The 18,214-nt window shown below is 41.3% G+C and overlaps 1 protein-coding gene and 1 non-coding gene across 4 annotated transcripts in view; both read right to left on the bottom strand.

The window, feature by feature from the left end:
- KRAS (KRAS proto-oncogene, GTPase) overlaps positions 1-18,214 on the bottom strand; it is a 37,394-nt gene that overhangs the window by 3,618 nt on the left and 15,562 nt on the right. For 2 of the 3 annotated variants that reach the window (XM_058655720.1, XM_004592626.3), the window contains exons 3-5: positions 11,669-11,847; positions 10,210-10,369; positions 2,304-2,427 (exon numbers count right to left, since the gene is read on the bottom strand). In XM_058655720.1, coding sequence (XP_058511703.1) covers positions 2,308-2,427; positions 10,210-10,369; positions 11,669-11,847 — 459 coding nt within the window. In that variant the 3' untranslated portion in view covers positions 2,304-2,307. The remainder of the gene's footprint in view (positions 1-2,303; positions 2,428-10,209; positions 10,370-11,668; positions 11,848-18,214) is intronic. The other variant, XM_058655721.1, reaches the window with a different exon arrangement.
- On the bottom strand, positions 9,022-9,125 carry LOC118760294 (U6 spliceosomal RNA). The gene has a single exon (XR_004996695.2). It is a non-coding gene; the product is annotated as a U6 spliceosomal RNA (small nuclear RNA).

The following is an 18,214-nucleotide window of genomic DNA, read 5'->3' as shown; positions in this document are numbered from 1 at the left end:
ACTGTGGTCCAAGAAACAGGTTCAGCCTATCGTTGGGATGCCTACATCCCACAATGGCATGCCAATTTCAATTATGGTTCCTTCACTTTTGATCCAACTTCCTGCTAACAACCCTGAGAAGGCAGCAGAGGATCGCCCAAATGCTTGGAGCTCGGCCATTCACATGGGACATGTGGCCTGGGTCCCTGGCTCTCAGCTTCACTTTTGGTCAGTCCTGGCCACTTGGGGCATCTGGAGAGTCAATCAGTACATGCAAATTTTTTCTCTCAAATAGCCAAATATTAAACAAAAGGTTTCTTTTCAAACTGCATTGTAATGCTAAATTTTACAACTTGTAAATTAAACATTGCTTTACATAATTGACACTCAAAAATTAATTCATAAATTTCAATAAAAATTAACGCCAATCATGCTTTGTTTCCCAAGATTATATTAGTACACCTCACGGTATTTTGGGGGGTTGAATCTATCACTTGGATGTGCGTTTTACACTTCCGGCACACCAGCTTGTAGTCTGGTGAGCAAAAGAAGCTATAACCTAGCAATTTTGTGAAAATTACGAATTAATTTCATTCACATTCTTGCAGAGTACTATATATTACAAAAAAAATTCATTTAAAAGCTGAAGTTTTGATGTGAACTTCTCAGCAAAACAGAATAGCATGTGTCTGTGCAGAAAGGAAGCTGCAGGGAGCCATTCAGCGTATCTTCGCTGGGGAGCCTCATTAAGCAATGATTACACAAAGATGAAAAGCATGTATGACTCCAACTGCTTAAGGGTTTGTCTATCTAATTCAAAAAGATCACGGAAAATGGATTTAAAAGGTAAATGTATTTTGGTGAACAAAGTTAAAATTCATTTGTAGTTTTTATAATAAGGATTTTCCACGATGACTGAATGAACTCTCTGCCTGCAAGTGGCAGCATTCCATATGGGTGCCAAGTTCCTGTCCCAGCTGCTCCACTTCTCATTCAGTCCCTGCTTGTGGCCTGAGAGGGTAGCAGAGCATGGACCAAAACCTTGGGACCCTGTACCCATGTGGGAGACCCAGGAGAAGCTCCTGGCTTCAGACTGGTTCAGCTCCAGTACTGTGGCTATTTGGGATGTGACCCAGCAAATGGAAGATCTCTCTCTGTCTTCCTTCTCTCTGTAAATCTGCCTTTCCAATAAGAATAAATAAAATCTTAATTAGAAAAAAAAGAAAAGAAACCCAGTATATTGGGAAAATATAGGGAAGAGTTGCCCAGTTTGAGGCGATCTCAGAGAACATAAGATTGGAGAATCGTAAGGGAGTGTAAACTAACAAGTAAGACCAGCGACCAGAACGATTTCAAGTAAGTGCCAAGATTCAAGGGAAGGCAGGGAATACCTTGGCATTTATTGACATAAGGACAGAAAGAAAGTCAGACAATTCCATTCAATATGGAATCTTAGAAATAAGTGCCCAGAGTTTGAAGAGGTAGAAAGAGGCTAAGGAATCCATATGACATGCTGTGGAACTTACCACTGTATTCCACAGGGAAGTCAGTGACTAGACTTAAAGAAAAGAGAATGGTATTTCTTTCAAGTATCTGTTTCTGGTGGCACAGTGAATGGCACTGGGAACAGGTCCACCACACCCAGGAGGGGTCACAACTAACTGTTCCAGCAAGAAATGAAGCTGTGACAGAGAGCTGGAAGGGAGAACCACAAAGTTTCCGGCTGCTTCCACATGCAGCATGAAAGGTGAGCAAGGAGTCTTCCTAGGACCCCAGGCTTTTGTCTGGGCAGAAATGTGCTATGGGTGCCATTGCCTTGGAAAACACAGGTAGGTGTACAGCTACTCACTTGTACAATGTCCAAAAGAACACACTGCAAAGAGGGATTCCATCCCACCTGCTGGGCCATCTCATCTCAAACCTCTATTATCACAACTTTTTTATCCCTCTCCAGAAAAATGAAAAATAAAACAAGAAAAAAGAAAACAAACAACAACAACAAAAAAAAACCAAAAGAAAAGAAAAGCTGATGAATTCAAAACTTGAGTCTGATTTCCCTTCAAAATAAACACCAGCTCAATCAGTGGCTCACCTTACACTAATTGAAACATCAGACCTTACTCCAAATGTAGTTCACTACTGCTACCAAAATTATCTCAAAAATAACATCCATTAGGTTCAAAATAAGCACACTGATTATGGGAATAAACTACAGATTCCCTATCTCTGAATACTTCAAATTAGAAATGCATATCCAAGTAGCTGCTCCTTGGTTACCTTTATAAGATACCTACTTTCTGCCATAATTAATATGCTGAACTTACCAGATTACATTATAATGCATTTTTTTATTTTCACACAGCCAGGAGTCTTTTCTTCTTTGCTGATTTTTTTCAATCTGTATTGTCGGATCTCTCTCACCAATGTATAAAAAGCATCCTCCACTCTCTGCATTGTAAAACACAACTTCTTTAAGTCTGTTTCGTTGATAAAACTAATTTACTGGGACAGCCATGTGCAAGAAGTCTGAAATTACGGGCTTGAGAATTTTTTTTTTTAAAAACAGACATTAAATTGAATCACAGATGCAGTTTTAAAATATGGGCTAGAATCCTGGTTTGTTAAGACAGCTGTTTTCTTAAAATCTAGTCAGGATGTAGAAAAATTAAAATTAAAAAAAGGAACACTAACTATATATATGTACATATAGTTGTGATCATTCTGGTTATTCATAAAATTAAAGCTAAGTTTAAATTTTTTATTTGCCTTTGAAAAATGGGTACTTTATTTACTGCTGATTCTTCACCACGCCCCAATGAATTGTGTAACGGGAATATACAAGCTCTGTTTCCAACACTGAACTAGGGTCAGCACTGCTGTGTAGCAGCAGATGGAAGATCTCTGCCTTTCCTACCTCTCTGCAACTCCAAATTTCAAGTAAAATAACTTTTAAAATTAGAATAAACAGTTAAAGCAATGTTCAATCATACTGGCTTTGTACTTTCTAAGATAAAACACTTCAAAGGAGTTGTGCTTAAGGCTATAAGAAGCGACCCTCACTGTTGGCCTTAAGAAGGAAATTTTTAACCTTCTCCAATCCAGAAAAGTTGGTATCAAAGAAAACAGAATACCTAATTACTCTGCCAGTTTGTCTAGGAAAACAGACCGTCCAGGCAGAAGCTGACATGAACAGAAGAAATGCAGAGAAATACAAGTCTATGTGCTGTATAAATTATCTTACAACATGGTCACATACGTGTTCGTTCTTATTTAATAATTTACTCAGGGAATTGGCATGTTTTAACTGTTGGATTGGTAAAATCAAGGTTTCTCAGGCATGAGCTTAATTTAATTTTTGCCCGTAGAAACCATCTGTACACTTATTATCCACAAGAGTTAAGGCAAGGACATCTCAATTCTTCAATGCATATTGATTTTCACAAATCTCAATAGCAAATTAAGGACTATTTAGGAGTGGGCGCTTGGCTTAAGAGTTACTGTCCCGTAAAGGACTGCTTAGTTCAAGTCCCAGCTGCTTCACGTCCAATCGCGCTTCTTGTTACTGTGCACCCTGGGAGGCAGCAGGGGCCAGCTTAGGTACTCCCCCTGCCACCCATGCGAGCAATTAGAGTACAAACCAGCATGTGGACAATCAGTCTCTCTGCCTTAAAATGAAGAGGGAGAAAAAGAGAACAACTTCAGAAGAGTTTAGTAATTTACCTTTAAAGCAAAATTTCAATTTAAAATTAGGGGCAATTATTTGCCACAGTGAGTAAGACACTCCTTGGAAACCTGCTTCCCATCTGGATGCCTAAGTTAGAGTTCTGGCTCTGCTTCAAGGTCTAGCTTCCTGCCAGAGAGGCACCAGGAGCTGATGGCTCCAACACTGGATCCCTGCCAAGCAGGGAAGACCCTGACTTAGGATTCTAGGCTCCAGTTTCTGGCCTGGTCCAGATCTATCTGTTTGGGGAGTGAACCAATGGACTACAGAGCTCTTTCTGACTGCCCCTTCTGACCTTCAAATAAAAACAAATTAGCTAATTCTAAAATTCAATATTTTTTTAAGAAGTACTGGGGCTGGTGGTGTGGCAGCTAGTTAAACTGTAGCCTGCAATGTCACTTTCCCATACCAGCACAGGTTCAAGGCTCAGATACTTCACTTGTAACCAGGCTCCCTGCCAATGTGTCTGCCTGGTAAAGTAGAAGATGGCCCGAGTACATGTGCCCCTGTCCCCCATGTAGGAGACTCAGATGAAGCTCCTGGCTTTGACCTGGCCCAGGCCCAGCCTTTATGGCCATTTAGGGAGTGAATCAGCAGATGGAAGGCAAGTTTCTCTGTAACTGCCTGTCAAACAATTTTTTCTTTAAAAAAAAAAAGTTACTTTAAATGTGGATTTTGTATTAATTTACATATTAAGCTACTATCACAAACCATGCAGTGGTATATTTTAAGTAACACTATCTGAAAATAAGTATCATAATCCAAGAAACTTTATTTAGAATGGAAACAATCAACTAGCTAGCAAAGCCAAGTAGAAACAAAAATTTCCCAACACTTTTTAATGTCATTAAATATGTTGGGATTTTAAATTAGAATGCAATTTGTGGGCCTGGCATGGTAGCCCAGTGGCTAAAGTCCATGCCTTGCAAGCACCTGGAATTGCATATGGGTGCTGGTTCATGTCCTGGCTGCTCTACTTCCCATCCAGCTTCCTGCTTGTGGCCTGGGAAAGCAGTGGACAACGGCCCAAAGCCTTGGGACCCTGCACTCACATGGGAGACCAGGAAGAAGTTCCTGGCTCCTGGCTTCGGATCGGTTCAGCTCTGACCACGGCAGTCACTTGGGGAGTGAGCAGCGGGTAGATCTTTCTATCTCTCCTTTTCTCTGTAAATCTGACTTTTCAATTACAAATAAACAAATCTTTAAAAAAAATGAGTTCAATTTAATAAATATAAGATCAATTTAATAAATAAAAACATACACACAAAAACCAGGTAAAAGCTCATATTTTCTTAAAATTTTTTAAAAAGTAAATTTTTATTTCTGTTTTTAAAAAAAAGTCATAAAGCCAATGTAGAAGACATGCCATAAGCAGGGGAAAAACACACATTGGTCCTATGTAATTTAGCACATGTGTATTTTGATTGTAACTTATTCCTAAAAATCAGTTTGGCTATGTCTACTGCAGGACGAGCAATCCCATCACCAAAACTGGAATACACGATTTTGTTTGCAGCAATGCAGAGAGAATTGGAAGCTAATAATTTTAGAAGAAAAGATTTTTTTATCCCACCACCAAGAATTCACTTTATTATTAAGACCTCACTGAGAAAGTTATTTATTCCAGAGTGACTTTTCTTATTTCTACTAACAGATATTTAAATAAGATTTTAATCAGTTATTCGCCATTTTTCAAACTTAAATTAGTCATTTCTTCACCATTTGCTTTAAAGTCATCCCAACATCAAGAGAACACGAAAGCACTGTTGCTTATCCTTGTTAATCCCTTTAAGCCACTGTCTCTGGCTCTCATTAAAAACTGCATCAACAGCGCACCCATGGGAAAGCACAGTGGTGTTTTGTGTTTCAAAATGTGCACACTTTTTTAAGAGCAAGCATTTCCAAAGCAGCATTTAACAGCCACGAGAGCTAGGCTAAGCTCTTAACTGGCACCCCGTACTTGGTTCTGCAGAATATCACTGACTGCCACAAATACTGATTTTAAAAAACAATTTGACATCCCAGATTTTCCAAACTATAGCCTAGATCAACTCCTGGGAGGGTGTGCCCTGTGAACCACAGATGCCTAGCAACTGTTTATTTTTAACTCACAGAGAGCTGAAGCTGAGCATCACTCTCATGTATACATACTCCACAGCAGTAAGGTACTAAGGTTTCTTGATCACTGTGCTATGTTCAAGTAATTCCGTGAGCTTTCTTTAGTGGAGGTCTTATAATAACTAATTTTAACTATCTACCAATTAAGAGCAAAATAGGAAATCAATCATCATAAAGTTCATAAAACTGGTTTTTATATTATGCTCAAACTGAGACCTCCAGGAAGCCAAAAAAAGGGGGGCAGAGAGCAGGAGTAGCAGGCAGGAACTCTGCTTTGGTCAGCCACTCACTGCACTCTCCTATCTTTGACTTTTACAGACTGCAAACACACCAGTGATCCTTGGTGCCAATGCTTCAGTTTCAACAGTTTTGCCTGAAACTGCCATGGACTTCTCCAAGGAACCAGAAAAATCTGTCCATTACCACTAGCCCAGACACATGAGGAGTGGGCTGCAGCCCTTCCTACCTAGGAAGGTGGGGCCACATATCATGTAGTAGCAGAAAGTAACCCCTTTTGCCGTTCAAATGTGCACTGAATTAATTATAAAAAAATGTATCATGTATTATGTTCTGGCCAGGCAATAAACTTTTTATCACCACAAAGTCTCTGTGCTGGCAAAAACACATTCTGAAAACCTTTTCTGAAAAAGTACCAGAGTGGCGGCCAGCTTCACGGCACAGCAAATAAAGCTGCTGCCTACAAAACCAGCTTCCCTAGGCCACTGGCAGTTATGTCCTGTCAGCTTCGCTTCTGACCCGGCTTCCTGCTAATGGCCTGGGGAAGACAGCAGACAAGTGTCTGTGCCGCTGGCACCAAGTGAGAGACCAGGATGAAGTTCCTGGCTCCTGGCTTCAGCCTGGCCAGCCCTGGAAGACCAGCAGATGGAAATCTCTGGTAAAATCCCATGCGAAAGCCAGGCAGTCAGGGATCTGCAGCCAAAGTTTAGTTTTGTAATATGTACATGCTAACAATTCAGCATTTTCAAAGGACTTTAAGAAACAAAATGGTCATATACAATAGGAAACACTTTTAACCCTGAAAATTTTAAATATTATGTGGCCCTTTACAGAAACTTTACAGAACTGACTTGTAACTAAATGTTTCTTCCTAACCTTTTTAGTGCTTTTGTTGTAGGATCCTGAACAAAACCACAACTTAAGAGCACAAAACTAGCTGCTGATAAAATACATTCTTATTTTGTTGAAGTAACAAAATATATTAAAATAACAAGTACGTAACAAAATACTATGCAGAAATAAAAAAATATGCTACCAAAGCTAGGGCTTCAAAGTTTCACAAAATCTGAGATATAAAATTTATATATTTCATTTTAATCACTATAATCACTTGAAATAGCTCTTTAAAGTCTCCAAACATATTAATATCACATTAACTTGCACAGAGGAAGACACTTAGACTATTTAAAGGCACATCTCAAAGGAAATCAATCAGTTCATTTAATAAAAAGAAATCAATATAAAACAAATACCTAACAGCTTACCATCACAGATGCCATAAACACACTAAGGCTATAAATGTGAGAAATGCTGAACACTGAGAGACATACTGTCATATTACAACCTTCTGTATTGTTAATTGGATGGCTCACAGAAATGACTGCAAAGCCAATTCAATTTTCTCTCACACCTTCAAAAAAATAAAGTCTCAAAACAGTACAAAACAGACAATGTATTTTAAAAGAAAGCCAGAGTAGCTTTCTGACCGATTATGAAGAGCTTAGGCTCACTGTCCTGAGGAGTGGAGGGGAGCAGAGAGCCCTGCCACAGCCAGCAGGGTCCTGCAGCTACCACCCAGCCGCCTCTAGCCAGAACTCTGGTCCACGGGTCACAGTCAGCAGCCCATCTGCAGCTCACTGGAAATGCAGAAACCACAGCATCCAACCTAAACCCACTCAATCAGAATCGGGATCTTAACAAGCCTGTGAAGCTGCATGCATAGTAATGTGTAAGAAATACTGCTCTGCTGCAGCTCTTTATATCAGGCAATCTGTTTTCCTTTTCTGTGAAATACAAAAAAAAAAAAAAAAAAAAGTTCACAAACCTAAAAAACAACTATTAAAAGTTATAATAAAACTACAAAAAAAAAATCACTAGCAGTCTACGTGGCAGGCTTGCAAATATTTACAATAAAATTCTTGCTATTTTTAAACCTGAAATTTTCATAAGAAAATATCAGGAGGGTGGGGGCTGCACAATGATTAGCACGGCATCCCATATGGGCGCTGGTTCGTGTCCCGGCTGCTCCACTTCCCATTCAGCTCTCTGCTTGTGGCCTGGGAAAGCAGTGGAGTACTGCTCTAAGTCCTTATGACTTTGCACCCATGTAGGAGACCAGGCAGAAACTCCTGGCACCCAGCTTCAGCTCAGCTCAGCTCAGCTCAGCTCAGCTCCAGCCATGACGGCTGTTTGGGAAGTGGACCAGAGGATGGAAAGCCTTTCTCTGTCTCTCCTTCCCTCCAAATTTGTATTTCTAATAAAAATAAATCTTTTTAAAAATCTATCCAGGGGCCCGTGGTATGGTGCAGTGGATTAGACTGCTGCTGGCGATACCACAGTCCTGAACGAGAGGCAGTTCAAGTCCCAGCTGTTCCACTTTCCATCCAGCTGCCTGTGAATGCATCTGGGAGAGCAGCAGATAGTCCGAGGCCTGGAGCCCTGACCTCGCACCTCGGGAGACCCAGACCGAGTTCCCGCTTCCAGCTTCCAGCCAGTTAAGCCCCAGCCACTGCAGCCATCTGGGACGTGAACCACCAGACAGAAGATCTCTCTCAATCCCTTCTATTAATGCTGCCTTTCAAATAAATAAATAAGCCTAAAAACAAAAAGTTATAAAAGAAAAATTTATAAATATGTTTTCTGAGTACCTTCTTTTCCAAAGGAAAAGATCAGTAAAAAGACAAAAAACGAATCTCTCCCAAGAATTTTGAACATGGAGATTTGAGTAAAATCTGAATCAATCTGATATAAAGTCTTCACTTTCAACCAAGTGTGAATAAACCTGCCATAAAAGACATAGATGTATGATTGGTAAACTGTAAAAATGCAACTTTAATTGCAAAACAAAGATCTAAATAGAAACTTGTGGTTTAGTGTATCAAACTTATAAAATTAGGACAGGTACTTAACTTTCTACCAGGGAAGTAACTCATAAATACTGGTTGAGTAATTTACTTTAAAAAAAAAAAAATACAGAACACTTCACAAATTTGCCTGTCACCACTGCATGGGGACTATGCTGATCTGTGTATTGCTCCAATTTTAGTATATGTGCTGCCGAAGGAAGCACTATATTTACATTCATCCTCTTACAACCTTCAACAAGCATCTAGAATGTCTGTTTTTATAAATCTAACTATGTAATTTGCTGTTCATCACAAAAATTAAAGTCTGCAAAATCAGCTTGATTGAGCTCACAGGTACACATAATCAGAAAAAGCTCAAAAAGAAAGAAAATCAAAATCCACAGAACATAAATTAACCAAGTTCTTCGTACATGCATGGCAACTTGTGTTCCTTTACAGAATGTTCTTGCTAAATTATAAACTGTTTCAAACAATTATTTCACTATATCTAGACAAAAAGTTACTTTTAAAATGAGCATCCCTGGGACCACCATTGCCTTCAACACCATTAGGCCAGACAGACGGGCAACAGTTCAAGTCCCGGATGTTCTCCTTCCTACCTAGCTCCCTCCTAATGCACCAAGGGAAGAAGATGCTCCGAGACCTGGGGAGATCTGGATGAAGCTCCTGGCTTCAGCCTCGCCCGCCCCAGGCTTCAGAGTCTTCGGGAGTGAACCAGCAGGAAATCTAACTCTCCCCCTTTCTCTGGAACTGCCTTCCAGGTCAATAAACAAATATTTTTTTTTAAAAAAAAGGCATTTAAAAAAAAATGCAGGCATTACTTTTGTCAGAACAATGCACTAAATGAATGACTGGCACTTTCTGTTTGCTTCATTAATAATCTCTTGCTCTAATGAGAAAAAAATTCTGCCAAAGTAAAATTTCTCCAAATGCAACAAAATTCCATCTAGAAAAAAACAACATAAGAATCTTCAAAGTACAAACTCAAAACCTGATCCCTGTTCTTTATGGACATGAATGAATGAATTCTGATGCACAGATCAAAGTGAAAAGCACTACCAGGACAGTACATTCAGAGGCCTGCCTTCTCAAGAAAAGAATCCTGTTGCATATGCTACCTTAACATACTGGAGAGAAAGACTGAAAAGAACAGGGTTAACACAACAGTTACATTATCACCTATATACACACCCCTCACAACCTCCCCTTCCATCTTCCTAATGATATCAGAAGATTAGTCAAAGATCATGTAGAATATAGGCGTGTATTTGCTTCAGCTTTACATACCTGTCTTGTCTTTGCAGATGTTTCGATAAAAGGAATCCCATAACTTCTTGCTAAGTCCTGAGCCTGCTTTGTGTCTACTGTTCTAGAAGGCAAATCACATTTATTTCCTACTAGGACCATAGGTACATCTTCAGAGTCTTTAACTCTTTTAATTTGTTCTCTGGGGAAGAAAAAAGGTACAGAAGAGAATTAGTATGCAAAAATGTCCCCAGAGTTTCCCACAACTTTTGCTTTATAAATTTTGTTTCAAAGAAGACTTTTAATAAAATTCCTAGCTTCTACCAAACCAAACCGTCCTTGCTCTTCCTCCTGTCTTGTCTCTCTTCACCCTCAACAGCCCTGACGCACTGCCTGAAGATCAAGTGCCTAGAAACGCACAGCCAATCTAACCCAACAGCTTACCATGCAGACTGACGGTGCTATCCCTCATTCAAGTGACCATAATCCCAGAAACACACTACGCACGCGATTAAAAGTTTATGTTCAATCAAAAACTTTCTTACAAACACACGAATTATGGCATTAACGTAACTTCACACTGTTTTCTCAAAAAGGTAAGTGAATGACAAGTAAAAAGATTTTTATGTTCATATGGACAGAACCACTGATTTTGTTAAAAGTCATGTTAACAATGCTAATTTTCAGTACATGATCTGCATAAACTTATGCATGGGGTAAAATTATATTCCTTCACAATTTTAACTGTGAAAAATTCAAAACCCACAGAGCACAGCAGACAGAGCCAGGATCGGCTCAATTTCCTGAGTACATTAACATGTCACTTGTTTACCATTCTATAGAAATATTACTGCCACCAGCCACTCAATTTTTTTTTCATCTTCTACTAAACTACAGGGCAAGCATGTTCTAATAAATATTATTAAAGATTAAACTTCATAAGAAGGTTTTCATAACAGAACTAGGAAGTAGAATATTTCAGTTTTAAGGAAATGGTAAATCCACAGAAATGCAGAATATATTTTACACAATTTTTAAACTCTTTATGTAAATTTCTCAGATTTTAAAAAGATGATATTGCTCTATTTCTTTACTCCTTAAGAATTATTTTTTTAAATGAGTAAGGCCATTGTTAAGCCACATACATTATTCTAAAAACCACTAAATACACTTGTCCCTTTCTTCAAGTATGGTTTTCATTCTGTGATGTATCCCCAAGGTTCAGGGGGTCCAGTCTCTCTCAGGTATGGTGGGGACAGCAGGTCTGTGAGGCAGGCAGGTTTAGGTTCGGCTTCCATCCCAGCACCAACATCATCTCTGGAATCTGGAGCAAGTGACTCAGCTGCTCTAACTCGCAAGAACTTCATTTTATGTAAAATGGGAACTTTCAAAAATATTTTAAAATTTAAATCAGACAATACAAACAGTGGTAATCAATACTCAGTACATGAAAGCTACAGTTATCCCTGGATGCAAATTTATTATATTCAATTAAACCCACCTATAATGGTGAATATCTTCAAATGACTTAGTATTATTTATGGCAAATACACAAAGAAAGCCCTCCCCAGTTCTCATGTACTGGTCCCTCATCGCACTGTACTCCTCTTGACCTGCTGTGTCGAGAATATCCAAGAGACAGGTTTCTCCATCAATTACTACTTGTTTTCTGTAGGAATCCTGAGAGGGGAGAAACACAGTCTGGATTATTACCATGCACCTTTCACTCATGAAAAGGTGTTTCACAAACTCAACAACAGAAAGACAAAAAAAAAGTAATTAAAAAATGGGCAAAGGGCTTGAGTAGAGATTTCTTTAAACAGGCTTAAATGCGCAGCATGCACACGAGAGATAGCTCAACAGTATCAATCAGCAAAACGCAAATGAAAGCATTAAGATACCAGATAACATCATTGGCATGACTAGTACTTAAAAAAATAAAGTAAAATAAAATAAAGACTAGACAAATAACAGAGGTTTGGGCGAGGATGTGGAGAAATCAGAATCCTTGTGATTCACCGCTGGGAACATAAAATGCTGCTGTACTGGGCAGCCTGGCAGAAAGGTAAACACTGAATTCCTATACAGTTCATAGAGTCCACAGCACTACTTACAGCAGCCTGAATGCAGAACAGTTTGCGTCTACTGACAGCTCAATGAATGCAGAAATGGCAATGCAGATATACAACAGATAAATGCTACTAGATAAACCTCAGAAATATAATGCTAAATACAGAAAGACGGGCATCACATGATTCCACGTGGGATACCTAGAAACACTCAGTGACAAAAAAAAATAGAATAGAGGTTATCGAAGGCTGAGAGGAAGAACTGGGGAATTCAATCTGGGATGAGGGAAAAAGATCTGTGATGGTTTTGCCAGCGTTGAGATTGGACTTCACGCCGATGAACTAGACCTGTAAAAACAGCTACAATGCGAAATGTTTTCATGTATATTTCATCACAAAAATTTTAAAGGTTCACTCCTTCCAAGAAATTAATTCAAGTGTATATCTTAAAAACAAAAAACTGCCTGAAAATTAATTACGCCAAAAAGGGACAGACTTATCAACTCTATTACTTAAAGATGACACAGATAACAAGAAAAAATAAACTCGCCAGCAATTGTTACATATCTATTTTATGCATTATTGTCCAAGGAATATGTCACTAGTCAATATCACTCAGTATCTCCACATCTGAAGAACAGGCGGACAGTTACCTAGCAAGAAGACAGAACCCATAACTCTCAAGGCGTAACTCACAGCTGCAAACTGAGAGGTCTGCTAGAAAGAGCAGAGGCCAGCGCTGCCGGGGCCTAGCAGGGCAAGCCGTGGCCTGTGACGTTCACATGCCACACGGGCGCTGGCTCGAGTCCCAGCTGCTCTACTCCTGATCCAGCTCCCCACTAAGACGTCTGGGAAGGCAGTGGAAGATGGAACAAGTGCTTAGGCCGTACACCACGTGGGAGACTTTGATAACCAACTAAAAACACAGAGATCCTACTACAGCGTTCACTACTGAGGGAGTAAAGAACATTCATTAGGGCCCGGCGGCATGGCCTAGCGGCTAAAGTCCTCGCCTTGAAAGCCCCGGATCCCATATGGGCGCCGGTTCTAATCCCGGCAGCTCCACTTCCCATCCAGCTCCCTGCTTGTGGCCTGGGAAAGCAGTTGAGGACGGCCCAATGCATTGGGACCTGCACCCGCGTGGGAGACCTGGAGGAGGTTCCAGGTTCCCGGCTTCGGATCGGCACGCATCGGCCCGTTGCGGCTCACTTGGGGAGTGAATCATTGGACGGAAGATCTTCCTCTCTGTCTCTCCTCCTCTCTGTATATCCGGCTTTCCAATAATAATAAAATCTTTAAAAAAAAAAATCATTACTATTATTTCCTGCCTCTCAAATAATAGTCACTTAAACACTACATAATAAAACTTTAGAGGAAGTAACATTGTTCTGCATATCCTTCACTCCCAGAAATTTTTTCGGCTATCTAAAATGGTTTTTAAAAATTATAAAAGAAATCTACTATCAAGAGTGCAGTATTTGACCCGGTGCAGTAGTGCTGCGGCTAGGATCCTCGCCTTGCACACGCGGGGATCCCATACGACGGTTCTTGTAGTTCTTGTCCCCTGGATGGCGAGCCTGCTTCCCATCCAGCTCCCTGCCTGTGTCTGGGAGAGCGGTTGAGGACTACCCAAAGCCTTGGGACTCTGCACCCATGTGGGAGACCCGGAAGAGGCTCCAGACTCCTGGCTTTGGATCAGCACAGCTCCAGCTGTTGCAGCTGTTTGGGGAGTGAATCAACGGATGGGAGATCTTCTCCGTTCTTCTCCTCTCCGTATGTCTGTTTTTCCAATTAAAAAGAAATCTTAAAAAAAAAAAAAGCAGTATAGACAGAATTCAAACAGTTTTGGTAAAACAAAAAGAATAATCCTTTAGAAAAACAATTACAGACTTATCTGGAACCACAAAATGCTCACAGCCTTTGTTACAGTAATGTCACTCAAATACTTTGTTACTCTTCCAAAAGATCATCAGGATCCATTATAGAAGGTTGTGTTCCACACTGCTCAATCTAAGCTATTCAAAGTTGTTGTAGATGGCCAGTTCTCTAAGTCAGCCAGAAACATACACGATAGTCCAGTATGTCATAATCATAACAGGGAAGAAATAAGGAATTTGGGATTTAAACAGAAGTTGGAGAGAATTCACTTCTACCTACCTCCCTCAACCCCCTCTTAGTCTATAAAACAATCACTGTCAGATATGATACCAGGCATTACAGTTTCTAGCACCAAAGAATTCAGTCTAGTAGCACATGTAGCAGTGTGGGCTGATGTCAGGGAGCACTGCGTCCAGCATCCCAAATCAATGCTTGTTGTGACTGGCAGCTCGCCTTCTGATCCACTTCCTGCCCAGAAAAGCAGCAGGTGGAAAACCTTTTTCTTTGCCTTTCCTCTGTATCTGTCACTCTGCCTTTTAAATATAAATAATCTAATAAAAATGTGCATGTAAATAAATAACTAACATATAAACCAAAATACAACACTCTTTGCAGGATAAGGTACAGTGGTAGCACACAGCACAGAGTACCTTTGCTTCTATGAATTAAAAGGAAGAAGAGAAAGGAATTCTAGATGGAAGAAGGCAGAGAGGATGAAGGGAATGCACAAAACGGCATTCACTACAGAAAATGAGTGGAACCAAGGACTTGTAGCTTGGAAGAGTCACAGGTAACTAGCAAAAAGTGGTCATCAAGCAGAGGGAAGGCCCTTGTATGCTCCAGGAGTTTGCATTTCAGGCTACACTGAGGCACTGAAAGGTTTTCAAGTAAGACGGGTCAGAATTGTGTTCAGTTTGCATTACAATGACACATTAGGGACCAGCGACAAGACGGGGCCCATTCACACCCACCCAGAGACACAGGTCACCAGGCAGAGCACAGCCTGTGCAGAATGAAGCCTCAGCAACACAAGGCCCCTTCTCTGAGCATCAGGCCATTCCCTCCATCTCCCCAGTAGTCCCCAAACCCTAGAGGAGTGACCAGATCTTAACATTTCTGTTACCCCAGTGTTCTTATTGCTTTGCGGTCCTTCAACAGCTAATTAGCTAATGCTCCATATTAAGTTCTCCAGGTTCAAGTATGTATCTAGTATGGCTTTCTATTTTCTAGGAACAGACTTCTGATTCCCTATGCGTAAAAGCGATAAAGATGAGGCTGGTGCTATGGCACAGCAGGTAGGGCGCTGGGGTGTAATCATAGAGGTACCGCCTACAAAGCCAGCATCCTGTATGGTTACCAGCCTCAGTCCCACCTACCTCACTTCTAATCTAGCTTCCTGCTAACATGTCCAGGACAGCAGTGGAAGACAGTCCAGGTTCTAGGGCTCACATCCATGTGAGAGACCAGGATGAAGCTTTGATTTCTAGCTCTGGCTTAGCCTAACCTTGGCCACTGCAGCCTGCTGGGAGTGAAAGAAAGATGGAAGATCTCTCTCTTTCTTTGACTCTCCCTATAACTATGCCTTCCAAATCAATCAAATACATTTACAACAGGAAAAACAAGATAACTAACAAACAAACAAACGGCAGGCCCAGCACAGTAACCTAGTGGCTAAAGTCCTCACTTTGTATGAGTCAGGATTCCGTGTGGACGCCAGTTCTAATCCCGGCTGCTCCATTTTCCTTCCAGCTCCCTGCCTGTGGCCTGGGAAAGCAGGGCAGGATGATCGGAAGCCTTAGGACTCTGCACCCACGTGGGAGACTTCTTACAGAGATCCAGAAGAAGCCCCTGGCTTCGAATTGGATCAACTCGGGCCCCTGTGGCTACTTGGAGAGTGAACCAGTGGATGGAAGCTCTTTCTCTGTTTCTCCTCTCTGTAAATCTGAGTTTCCAGTAAAAATGAGTAAATCTTTAAACAAATGTAAAGACGAAATGGAAGAAAAAATAGAAAGGCTTGAGGGAAGGAAGAAAGGATGGAGAAAGGATGAGGAAAAGGTAGGTACAGGGAAAGCAACCTGAGAGATGAGAGAAGCAATTATTACAGAAAATGATGGAACCTAAGTAAGGCATTAGCAGTGGCATGAACAGAGATTTGAATAGATTTGAGGATAACTTCACAGGCAGCACTATCAGAACTGAACTCCTGATGTACTGACAGGATTCTAAATAGTATGGCCACCATGAAAAACAACTTGGTAGTCCCTCAAGAAAACTCCAAGAGCTACCATATTCCAGGAGAACTGAAGATGCGCGGACACACGATCACATGACAACCCGCACATACATGTCAGAGAACAGCACTTCTCAGATAGCCACAAAGAGGGAATCCAAACAACAGCTGAACAACTCACACCACGCAGTCCACCTACACAACAGTACTGTTCAGCTACGACAAAGAGCGAATGGGGGCTGGCGCTGCAGTGGAACAGGTCAACTCGCTGTCTGCAAGGCTCGCATCCCACATGGGTGCTGGCTGGTGTGCCAGCGGTTCCACTTTCCACCCTGTTCCTCGCTGGTTACCTGAAAAGGGCAGAGGGAGATGGCCCCTGTCACTCTTGTTGGGAAACCTGGAAGAATTACCTGACCCTGGCTTCAGCCTGACCCAGCCCAGCCACTGTGGCCACCTGGGGAATTAACCAGGGAATGGAAAACCCCTCTCTTTTCTCTGCCTCTCTCTAACTATGATTTCCAAGTAAATAAATACTAACAAAAAAAAAAAGATATATTCAATAATATGAATCCTAAAACCATCCCATATGAAAGAAGTCAGACGGGCCCGGCGGCATGACCTAGTGGCTAAAGTCCTCGCCTTGAAAGCCCCGGGATCCCATATGGGCGCCGGTTCTAATCCCGGCAGCTCCACTTCCCATCCAGCTCCCTGCTTGTGGCCTGGGAAAGCAGTCGAGGACGGCCCAAAGCCTTGGGACCCTGCACCCATGTGGGAGACCCGGAAGAGGTTCCAGGTTCCCGGCTTCGGATCGGCGCGCACCGGCCCGTTGCGGCTCACTTGGGGAGTGAATCATCGGACGGAAGATCTTCCTCTCTGTCTCTCCTCCTCTCTGTATATTTGACTTTGTAATAAAATAAATAAATCTTTAAAAAACAAAAAAAAGAAAGAACAAAGACCAATTTAAATTGATTTCAATTTATATAAGTATTCAGAATACAGAAACCAGAGTGACAAAAAGATCAGCAGATCATAGGGACTGGTGGGAAAAAGCATTGGGGAGCGATTCCTAATGCATATCAGGTTTTTTTTAGGGTGACGAAAATTTTCTGGAATTAGTAGTGATGGCTGTACAACAATGTAAAGACTAACACTCAACTGCCCACACTTCAAAGCAAGGATTTTGTGTCACATGAATTGCATTTAAATTATTTTAGTTTTTTTAAAAAAATTTATTTTTATTGGAAAGTCGGATTTACAGAGTGAAGGAAAGAGGGGGAGAAATAAAGATCTTCCATCCAATGGTTCACTCCCCAAGCACCTGCAACGGCTGGAGCTGAGCCGATCCAAAGCCAGGAGCCAGGAGCTTCTTCTGGGTCTCCCACGCGGTGCAGAGTTCCAAGGCTTTGGGCCATCCTCCACTGTTTTCCCAGGCCATAAGCAGGGAGCTGGACCAGAAATGGAGCAGCTGGGACAAGAACCAGCGCCCACATGGGATCCCAGGCATGCAAGGAGAGGCTTTCAGACACTAAGCTATTGTACCAGGCTCAAGACTTATTTATTTTTATTGGAAAGGCAGTTTTACAGAGAGAAGGAAAGACAGAGAAAAATCTTTCATCTGCTAGTTCATTTCCCAAATAACAGCAAAGGCTGGAGCTGAGTTGATCCGAAGCCAGGAGCTAGGAGCTTCTTCCAGGTCTACCATGAGGGTGCAGTCGCGTGGACTCAGGCCATTCTCTGCTGCTTTCCCAGTGCAGAAGCAGAAAACTAGTTGGAAAGTGGAGCAGCCGGGATACAAACCAGCACCCATATGGGATGGCGATGCTTGCAGGCAGAGGATTAACCTGAAGAGCCATTGCACTAGCCCCAAACT

The sequence above is a fragment of the Ochotona princeps genome, chromosome 27 (genome assembly GCF_030435755.1).
Source record: "Ochotona princeps isolate mOchPri1 chromosome 27, mOchPri1.hap1, whole genome shotgun sequence".
NCBI lineage: Eukaryota > Metazoa > Chordata > Mammalia > Lagomorpha > Ochotonidae > Ochotona > Ochotona princeps.
Note: the sequence above shows the minus strand (reverse complement) of the source record. Positions and strands in the feature narration are given on the sequence as shown.